At 45.7% G+C, this 10672-nt stretch overlaps 1 protein-coding gene across 1 annotated transcript; it reads right to left on the reverse strand.

The window, feature by feature from the left end:
- Window positions 1-1233: 1233 nt before the first annotated feature.
- Window positions 1234-10672, reverse strand: LOC105090401 (intercellular adhesion molecule 5). Its single transcript, XM_064495676.1, has 9 exons — window positions 10565-10672; window positions 9302-9383; window positions 7802-7877; window positions 6206-6472; window positions 4965-5285; window positions 4417-4695; window positions 3619-3888; window positions 2700-2942; window positions 1234-2502 (listed from the first exon to the last, which is right to left on the reverse strand). Exons 3-9 carry the CDS (start codon window positions 7854-7856, stop codon window positions 2294-2296), a joined length of 1644 nt encoding a protein of 547 aa, XP_064351746.1. The 5' UTR covers window positions 7857-7877; window positions 9302-9383; window positions 10565-10672; the 3' UTR covers window positions 1234-2293.

The following is a 10672-nucleotide window of genomic DNA, read 5'->3' on the forward strand; positions in this document are numbered from 1 at the left end:
CCTTTGTGCTGTAAGAATTGACTGGGAGGGGCCTCCTGAATCCCTGGGAAGAGAGACAGGTTCCAAATCTACAAGGGGAAGGGCCTACCCAAATCTGAGGACCCTTGGGGAACAGCTAATCCAAAGTACCCAGCTCTGTCACCCTGGAAACCCATGCAAGGCATCACCAGAGCTGGACCAAGCCCTGACCAAGCTGGACCAAGCAGATCATCCTCCCGGAAGATCCATGGCCGCCAGCCTGGGAACCTGGATCTGCAGTACCACAGGGCTTGATGGACTGTGTAGGAATCCCTGTCAACAGTGACACCATGTGGCAGTGAGAAGCAACGGCAGGAGGAGGCTAAGCCTCCAGGCTGAGGTGGACCCGAGTCTGAGCAGCCCAAATGACTCCCTTCTTCCCTCCTGTTTAGGAGTCACTGTGCTGGCGAGCACAGGGGCCATGACATATGAGACAGCTACTAACCTGATGCAGCTGAACCCAAGACACTGAAATGGCTAAAGATTCCTGGATGAGGCAACTCTGTACTCTTCTCTCTTAAAACGGCTTCCTATTTCTCCAAGTGTCCAATTGAGAAAAGTGGGTAATTTATATTACTCACATGATGAGAGAGTAGTGGCTACTACATTTAGTAGAAAAATTAAAGCTGAGAAGGTCATTTTGGAGGGCTGCTGTTTTGCAAAATCAAATAAGGTATTTCCAACCCTCCCCCGCTCCCCTCACACCGGGAGCCTTCCTTGGTCCTGAGTTAGGTGTTCTAAGGAACTGTGCTTTCTTAGTCATAGTTTATGGTAAAATTGTGCTTTCCAATTGACTCGCTCTAGCTTGTAGCGGCAGGGACAGTGTTTTGTTCACTGCTGTATCTCCTCTGCTTTGTACGTGTTGAAACCAAAGGCTTATTTTATACCTAATCCATAACCCAGACTCAGGGAAAGTCTGGGATGAGTAAAACGTTTTTTCTCTTTGATGTCTGATGCTGTGCTCTTTCTAGCTGGTGTCTTCAATTTGGAAGGCTGTGGACCTCGATCTGAAAGTCTTTAGTTTGGAGGGCAAGTCAAAAAGACTGTTCTGTGAACTAATGCACCACTTTCCCTGGGCTGGTTAGTTATGTTACCAACTTGACATTCTTTTCTTAGAAATTGTACTCAAAGTAAAACTATATGACTTAATAAAAGCTTTCAGCAGTGACACAGAAAAGAAATACTTTCAAATATCATAAAATCACTTTTATTTTTATCATATCCAACATTTCAGTGACCCATAAATAACTGATTTGGGAGGAAAGATCTGGTTTTACAATTCCTCCTGTCATCTCTAGGGGGTGAGTATAATCTTTCCAGAGAGCAGAGAAGGCATCTCAGTCATAAAATTATATAGTGAACACTGTCACGGAGGGATTCCTCCTGAAGCTTAAAGTAAGTAGTTTGCAGACATATGAAAATATATATACTTCTTCATGGACAGGGGGAATAATCATTAGAACTCTACCCTAAGAACCTGTATGGGTAAAATAAAATTAATATGCTTAATGTGAACTGATAGATGATTACAAAAAGGAATTCAGAGATGTCTGGAGCTCAGTTTCACGGAAGAATGCTACCTTCCACTTCAGGGACAGAACACTGGGCTAGGTAAGCTACCTGTATGACCCAATGTAGAATTTCTTATGACTTTTATGTTCCTCTAAGGTACACAATAGATGATTAGTGAGTTGGAGCCTGCCCAGCTACTGGGCCTTAATGATGTCATCGAGCTCAGCTCTGGGAGCCGGCATTCCAGAACCCTGCCTGGCTCAGGGGAGCAGGGGGATGTGCAGGCGCGAATAGGGTTCTGATTCCTAGCCCTTTGTTTGGTATGGACTCCCTTCTAAGTCCTGTCCCCAGAATAAGAAACTGGTTCCCACTTAGTCATGAGGAAACCATGAGAAATGAGCTGTATTTCAGAGATATTTCTGACTATCTCTTCTCTCTGATGTTTGAGAGCAGAGGGCAGTGGGAACAGGAATGACAGGCATGGCAGGAGCTTCTTCTCTGAATCTTAAGAGTGGACAGGTTAAGCATGCAGCCAAGAGCAAGAGGTCCTCTCAACTAGCTGAACAATGAGACTGAAATTCCTACTCAGAGGAGTTGAGCTTGTGAGTGGATTGGACACATGGGACATGAGGGCCTGAAACACTGTTTTATGGGACCACAGAACACAAAGGGTAATGTCTCTTCCTTTCTCCTCTATCCTCTCTTCCCTCTCTTCAGAAACCCCAGTAGTAGAAGGTGCTTTCAACCAAACAGCTGCTTCTAATTAACAATTATGTGCATTGTACTTTTCTGCTTGCTGAGCGGCAGACTGGCTTTCCTCTTCTTTCTTCTTCTCCTTCTGCCTGTAGGGCAATTTCCTCCTCTCTTTTTTGCAGGGCCGATAGTTCAAGTACAGTGCTATGGTGATTACACCCACTCCAAGGGCGACGATAATAATGATGAAGATGGTGGAACTGACTCCTTCACCCAGTCCTGCCCAAGCACAGAAGACAGAGAATTGAGAAGGTTATAGGGCAAGAGAATCACCCCACCCCAGGCCCCCAAGCCCAGCTGTCAGTCTCACCCTCCCCAGCCCACTGCAATCTTTCCTCTTTCCATGTTCGTTTAAGAATCTCAAACCCTCCGGGGGATTTCCATCCTGGGCCTGGCAGCAGGGAAGCTGCAGTCACCTTGCACAATGACAGCAATGTCTTTGCTGGCAGAGCCCAGGTGGTTAGTGGCTGTGCAGCAGTAGATTCCAGCGTGGTTCAGGGTTGCCTTCTGTGGCACGTCAAGGTCAAAGATCATGCCATTCCAGGTACACACCAAGGCTGGTGTCGGGTTTCCCTTTGGGACACAGGCAAGCTTCTGCTCCATCCCTTCCAACCAGGTCTGGTTGCCAGGGCAACCAGATTCCTCTAATCGTGGCTTGTCTGGAAAAAAAAAGAGTCCTCAGAAGAGCCAGCTCAGTGTGCCACATTCCCTTGTCACCATCACCATCCTGTTCAGCTCCCTCCCCCTCCCTTAATCCAAATGCTGTGTCCCTTCCACCCAACAGCTTTCTTTCCCAAGGTGAGGACCATCAGTTCCCTGCTTTGAGCTATTCTTTTTCCTCCTGTGGACAAGTCTGAGAGGCAGCACAGGGCATTTTAATGGTTTAAGACTAAATGATCCGAACTGCTTGGTCAATGGTGGCCCTGGGTCCCCTGCTTCCCATCTTTGCTTCTCAGTGAGTGACATGTGTAGGGGTGAACCCAGAGATGAGGATTTTTCTACTCTTCAAATACTAAGTTTTATGTGGAAATTTTCCTCCTCAGCATAAGCTCCAACTGTCAGTTTCTATGTTCTCAGCCACTGGCCCTCAACTGATACTGCCTGATCACGTTAACCACTGTGTCTCTTCTGTTCCCAGTTTCCCCCCAGGTTTCTCCCCACTCACCTTCCTAGGGATAAAGTAAGCTTGGAGAGCTTTAATTTTATTGTCTCTTTTGATTTTTTTTTGAATGAGAAAAAGGTGGCAACTCTAATAATGAAGCTGCTGGCCAAAATCTCTGGAAATGAAAGACTAATAATCTTTGTTCTGACAAGAAAGATCAGGTCTCTACTCACATAAGACATGGAGCTGGATCACAGTGGTTTTGCTCAGCTGCTGACCCTGAACCTCCAAAGAGGCTTCACAGGAGAGATTTCGGCCATCATCTTCCTCACTGGTGGTAAGTAAAAGCCAGGCAGGCTCCCCAGGGGCAGGGAGATCTGGGGCTCCCTGAAGCCGAAGAGTAGGGCTGGGTGATGTTAACACATGCCCTGAGCAGGTCACATTAATGTCCATCCCTGCCAATGGGTATAATTCTTGGATCTCCAGGATCGGTGGAGGGAAGCCTATAAAGGAAGGAAAAAGAATCGAACATACTTCTCGAAACTGGCAGCCATCTTGTACTCTTGCTGCTGGTGGTACCTCTTGGGTAGACAGACGACAGGGGAAAGGCTTTGGATGCCACTGCTGCTTCTGTGCTCACTGGCAGGAGCGACGAGATGGTTTGGGAATTTGAGAGCTTCTCCTATAATAAATGCCACATTTGTGAACATTCGGCTATGCCTCTGTGGCAAGGATAGCAAGATGTCTTTTCATCTCACAGGTTTCCTCCTCACCTCAAATCATTGTTCCTAGGAATAAGTTCAAGCATCCGCAACCACTCTGTAGGTGGGATGGCCCAAGGAAACAGGGTGAAGCCTGGATAGAACTACTGCCTCAGGCCTGCACTTAACAGAGAAAGATGAAGACTAATGTTCACTTGGGAGAGTACCTAGTGAAGATCAGTAGGGATATTTGCAGTTGAATTACCAAACCTTTACTACAGAAGTTTTAATGGCAGAGAATCCTCATGAGGGAGGAGGCAGGTCACTTACTATAGACATGCACTGGCTCTTTTGTTTTCTGTTCCACTGGACCCAGCGATACAAGGCAAGACAGCTCTTGATCACCAGTCTCCATGGCCCGAACGGTGGCATTGGCCCAAACTGTGTCTCCCTCCCAGGAGAGGCAGGGGCTCAGCTCCTGGTCTCCCAGGAACATGTGGATCATTACTTCTTTGGCTGGGAACACCCTAGCCACCTCACAGCTCACAGTCTCTGCCATCCCAATCTCCAGAAGTGAGGAGACCCAGATTTGGGGACTCTGAGACAATTCTGTCAAAAAATGAGGAAAAGGAAAGAAAGGAAAAAAGCCAAGATAAATCATGCGTCATATAGGACCCCACAATGTAGGGAGGGGGGCTAAAAGTTCTCTGTCCCCCACAATGAGCTTAAAACTCTAAGTAGAGGTGGTACTCAATTACCCTTACACCTCATCCTAAACTCTATGGAAACAGAGTCCCAAAGGCAGTAAGTCCCAAAGGCCCAGGTAAGATGAGGAAAATGAGCCTCAGGATTCCTTCCACACCTGGGCTCTGACTCACCAAAGATCCGAAGTACCCTGATGGCCGAGCTGTTGTGAAAGAGCCCTCCACCATGTGAACTCAAGTCCAACTCTGCGTGGCAGGAGAAATTGCACCTGTCATCCTCCCTTTGGGCTTTGGCACTGATGGTGACCTCAGCTCTTTGGGAGGCCACAGCCAAGTTCCTAAAGTCCTTTCTATGCAGTTCTTGGTTATCCTTGAGAAGGATAAGGGTGAAGTTCTCCAGAGGTGTGACACTGGGCACATGGCACGTCACTGTAAAGGCTTCACCCACAGCCACCCATGCAGGCTGCAGTTCCATGATCACCTGCTCTGGTGGCTCTTTAAGACAAAAAGGTGGGTTTGATGAGAGAAGACTACTCACCTCTCCAGAAATAAATGGATTAGGGCAGGAAACCTGTGATGAAAGGTGACCACTACCCTTCAACCATCTGGTGAACGGTGTCAGTTTTCTGCTGCCCCTGCCCTAGATGGGATGAGTTCGCCTTCCAGCTCTTCTTCCACCCATGGAAGGTGGCTAAAGGCTTAGCCAAGAAATGTGACTGTTGAGGGGAGGTCCCTTGCTTTGATTGCTGCTGCCATTCTGGAGAGCTCCTCTCTCTGACCAGAGGAGGTTCAGAGGCATGAGAGCTTCTGAGGAGCTCCTTAGCATCACATGAAAACTACACCCTAGCTAGCCAAGCTCCTACCCCACAGAGACCACACTGACTCTTACGGCTGTATCTTTACCAATGCTATTTGCCCATCTGAAAGACGCTTCTCACCCGTCCCCATCACTTTAAATCCTAACCATTTGTAAGAGTGAAGCTCAAGAGCCTCCTTTTCCATGGAGACTCCTCCAACTATCCCAGTCCACAAAGACCCTCCTATCTCTAGTCCCTATTTATTCTAAGAATTTGTGACAAACAAGAATTCTAAGAATTTGTGACAAATAATTCAGCACTAATTTTATACTTTTTGATAATTTATAAATTAGCATTATTAGCATATACCTCCTGTATTTTAACATATTCTCAAGCACACATGTCTGGGTGCTCTCTACAGTCTGTTCCTAATTTAAAAACCTACACCAAAAGGAAACAGAAATGATTGGCTCTAGAATTCCTACAGTATGACAGAAATCCTTATTAAGGGCCCTAATTCTCTCCCCTAAAAGAAATCTCTTTCTAATTATTTCCTAAATAAGGCACAGTCACATTCTCCCACTCTCCCCACCCTCCCCAGCCCCCGGGCCCACTCACGATACACGGTGACGCCGAGGCTTATGTCCTTTTGGACCCCAGCGCAAGAGAAGAAGCACTGCAGGACGGAATTCTGGGTGACATCCTCCAGGAGAAACTCTTTCCATTGAGGCCCTTTGCCCACCTGGGTTTTCTTTAATAAGGTCTCAATTCCACTGGGCCCTGGGTCTGGACAGGTGGTGCTGCAGTTGACCACTAGGGACTGTCCATACTTTACCACAGCCTGATCTGGCCAAACAGAAACCTCAAAGAGCTCTTCTGCAGCTCCTGAAAATGATCAACCACATATGCCAAAGGCTCTGGTGAGAACCACAAGACCTAGAGAAAATACACAACCTATTCTGTCTAGTTACAGGTTAGAGAATAGGATACCTACCCTGCATGAAAAGGTACAGGGGCCTAGATAAGAAAAAGACCTGTAATGAACAAGTTAGAAACCTGATTCTACCACCGTTCCCTCCTCTCATCATCATTCCTGGATCTCAGTTTCTCCATTAGTGTCACCACGGAACCTGTGGCATTGCTAAAAATCGTGCCCAGGAAACCATTCTCTTCCTAAACTTCCAGAAATCTGGAAGCTCCCGGGACTGGCTGCTGAGGGCCCTCATGGGGTAAGTAGACCCCTGAGAAAAAGAGCTTTGTTACTTATACCTCAAAGCAGTGTTTCTCAAATTGGGGTCTAAGAATTGCCTTCACCAGAATTATGCTGGGATGCTTGCAACTGCGGATTCTGGCTCCACCTCAGACTGAATGATTAAGAATTTGTGAAGGTGGGACCTGGAAATACTGAAGCGAACAAAACAAGCACTCCTGGTGACTTCTGTGCCCACCAAATTATGAGAACCACTGGTCTAAAGGTGGACTTCCAGGGTCACTCATTTCCATAGGACTTTTCACCTCTTCTTCTCAAAGTGAGACAATTCCATTTTGCTTTGGTGCTAGGGCAACAGATTTTTTGATGCTTAGGAGTTTAGTCTGTTAGGGAAATCTTCTCAGGTACAGTGAGAGAGACATCGGGTAAGTTTTAGATGTCTGATATAGGTGAGGGGCACAGTCTCCTGAAAGCTTTCCTTACAAGTCCCCTTTAGCTATTCCATGTCCACCATCCACTTCATCTCCCAAATACCAGTCCCCTCTGGGAATTCACAACTCTCGCAGCAATGTGACCTACTGAGGCTCCAGTTTCTTTCTTGCCATCTGGAGAACTCACTCTTCACAATGAGCTATGGGCTCTGTCCTATCAAGATCCTACTGTAGCTCATCATGACACAAACGATGGCAACAAAGAAGTTAAAATATTCTTGAGAGCAGAATAGGACAGTCCTGGGGCAACAGGGAGCCAAGGAGAAGGTATATTTCTTAGAGACGGCACTTTCTTATGGTCTATTACCCCATCCCTTAATTTGAGTTATCCCAATTACAAGCCAGAAACACCTAAGGACTCTGTGTCCTAGTGCTCCAAGAAATAGGAATCTCTCCCAAGGGTCCGGATGAGTAAATACTAAAGTGTCGCCCCACTCAGGATTTCCTATCCTCTTCTTCATTGACCTGTTCTCTGGCACATACTAGCTAAAGAAACTTTCCCAATAGCCTCACCTGGGCAAGGGATCAAGGCCAGCAGGGCCTGGACACCAAACAGCAACATTTCCATCCTTATAAGAAGGGCAAAAAGCTGGAGAGGAAGAAAGAAGAAAGCAGTACTGGAGAAAGTGACAAAAATAGAGAAAAGGGGTACAGGGAATTCTTTGGTACTGTTAAAAGTTAGCTTCTTTCCTGAAACCTTATGTGGTCTGGAGAAATTGCAGCAAGAGTATCAGTGGTGTTATCATACTAAAAGAAATTCTTGCATCTATTTCAGTTTGGTTTATATGCTTAGCAAAGACATAGGAAAATATGAGAAAGAATGAAGGGGATATTAGATTAAGTGAGGTCCCTGTATAAGCTTGTATTGCACTTAACTGTTTACATGTTTGCCTCTAAGGGAGTAAATAGAAAAAGGCTGTTAGCATGGAAATGTGAAAAATGAAGTTCAAAGAAATGAAATTTGGCTGTGGTTATCTGGCACTGTCTGGTGGAAAATGACCCTGAATCTAGAAAACATGTTCTCTTAAGGGAGAAATGCTTCATCAGGCCTCTCTTTTCATGACCTCTGTGGAATAGCCCTCAAGATAACCCATCTCTTTCCGATCTGCCTCCAGGTTCACCGAGCAACAATTGGATTACCAATTTGGCTTAAGTGTCCACTTCTTTTCTCTGCCAATCGATACCAAGTTTTTCTTTCAAAACCTCATTCAAGCAAATTTCTTCTAAGAAAGGTTTCTTGACTAATCCTATCCCATTTCATAATTCCTCACTTAATTACACATTATGTGTACCTCACTTTATGCCAAACATGCTTTCTGAATCTATGTATGTTAAAATGTAATTCACCTCAGTGAATTGTTCTCATGATGTAATCATTCCTATACTAGGAATTCCTTAAGAACAAGAGAATAATTTTATCACCTTGGATCTGCAGCACCTAGCACAGTGCCTAGCATATTATGGGTATTCCATAAATGAATGACCCTCTAATTCTACATTTGAATTTTCATACACTAGGTTTTGTACAGGTCTACCTTTACTTGTATGTTGGTCTGAAAGAGGGTGTTTTTGGTCTTTCTTATACATGCATAAAACAATAGGCATATCAAAATTTACACCTGCAAGTAAATGTTACCATTCAAAACAACCACTTTGGGAGGCTATAATCTTATTTCAGTGATGACACCATTATTCAAAACATTTTTGGGAAGTGATTTTAGAACTGGCTTTTAAGCTGCATTAAAAAAAAAACCAGCCTCTTTATTAAGCTATTCTATTATTGATATTACTTATTACTTAATATCATTAAAATGATATTACTCAGTCACCTTAGTCCCCAAACCTAGCTCTGAGTGACTTAATCTCTTTCAAAGGAAGATCTCCTATCACTGAAGAGATTCTAAATAAAGTAACCTCAGACTCTGAAGGAAAATTCAAAACAAGAGTTCTGAGTAATAATAGCTTGGTTGAAAAAAGTAGAAAAGCCCCAAGCGGGACTGCTTAGATTCTTACATTCTTTCAGCTAACAGTTGTTGAGCCAGGCTTGTCGTAAGGTGTTGAAGTTACCAAGGTTTATCCCGTGACGTAGGAATTCCTGGGAGTTAGTCAGAAAGACAAATATAAATACAAATAATGATACACTGTGCTGAGAAGTTTATTAAGGCATGAGGTGATACGGAGAAGAGGTCAAGCCAGGCTTACTTGAGAAAATTAGACTAGTTCATCCTTGTTTTCCCTTGGCATGATATGATCAGGTACTGAAACATGAAATTTTATATTCATTCTCTTAAGGAGAAAGAAAGCAGTATCCCGAACAGGAAACGGTCTTTTTAAATCTTGAAATTCCTTTTGCTTACTCTGTAGATTATACCCTACATTAAGGGTTTAGACGGTCTGAAATTCGAGGCCCATACTCCAGCCACTAAAGGGTTACAGGGAGAGCAGTGGGCAGTGAGCCGAGGGCGGCAAACGCCTACGTGCGGCTGGATGGCTTTGGTGGTGTAGCCTGAACTGGACTCCTGTCCAAGGTTGGAATTCTCACCATCCATTTACATCCCAGAGTTTCGTGCAGTTTCTTGTACAGACCTGAGTCGCATCCCGCCCTTTGCACTGTCTCTCCCCTCTGCTGGAATTCGCTTCCTCCTCCCTGAACACTCCTTCACCCAGTTTAATGTACCTTTGCAACGAGGCCTACAATGACCGCCCTCTTTTAAAGCCTGGGTGCCCAGCCGCACCTCAGCACACCGTCCATCGACTGGACTGCCTTCTCCTCCCCCAGCGGTGCCACCTCCTACCTCCCTGCCCTTTACCCCTTCGGCCTGGGAGAATTGTCCACTTCTGGCCCCGATGGGAAGCCCATGAGGGCAGGGTCTTTTCACGGATGGATCCCAAGCACCCAGAACCAAGGCAGGCGTTTCAGCAGACTATAAATGAATGAATGAACTAGATAAAATATTTACCAATATTGAGTGAGGGTCTGTGACCTCTGCAAATACTCAAACTGAGGCCACTTGCTGCTCGGAAGGAGTTTCCTGTGAAGCGTGTACACTACGTGGCTCTCAGCCTAACAGGCCATGAAGGCTTTTAATGGCAGATTTTTTTTTTTAATTTTTGATTACACGGGGAAAATACTTCAGTGAATGCTCCTCACGGCTTCCAGCCCACTAAAGTGTGAGGAGGCGGGGCCCGCTGGGAGATCGCCACAGATTTAATAGGAAAACCGGGAGAAGACCCCGGCATGAACCTAAGCAAAGAAAACAAGCCCTAGATTCTCACTGAGGGTGGCTCCTCGCTGCTCCAGCCGCTCCTCCAGCCGCTCCTCCAGTCGCTCGGAGGCCTCGTCCGCCGGGTTCTCAGGCGCCCGCCACGCGCTCAGACCGTTTG

The sequence above is a fragment of the Camelus dromedarius genome, chromosome 16 (genome assembly GCF_036321535.1).
Source record: "Camelus dromedarius isolate mCamDro1 chromosome 16, mCamDro1.pat, whole genome shotgun sequence".
In the NCBI taxonomy this organism is placed as follows: Eukaryota; Metazoa; Chordata; class Mammalia; order Artiodactyla; family Camelidae; genus Camelus; species Camelus dromedarius.

Excerpts from the sequence above, each read along its gene's own strand:
- LOC105090401 (XM_064495676.1), bottom strand. The coding sequence starts at position 7,856 with ATGGAAATGTTGCTGTTTGGTGTCCAGGCCCTGCTGGCCTTGATCCCT. Across the intron at positions 6,473-7,801 it reads GGCCTTGATCCCTTGCCCAG|GAGCTGCAGAAGAGCTCTTT; the intron begins GTGAGGCTATTG and ends GATCATTTTCAG. Across the intron at positions 2,503-2,699 it reads CATTGCTGTCATTGTGCAAG|GACTGGGTGAAGGAGTCAGT; the intron begins GTGACTGCAGCT and ends GTGCTTGGGCAG.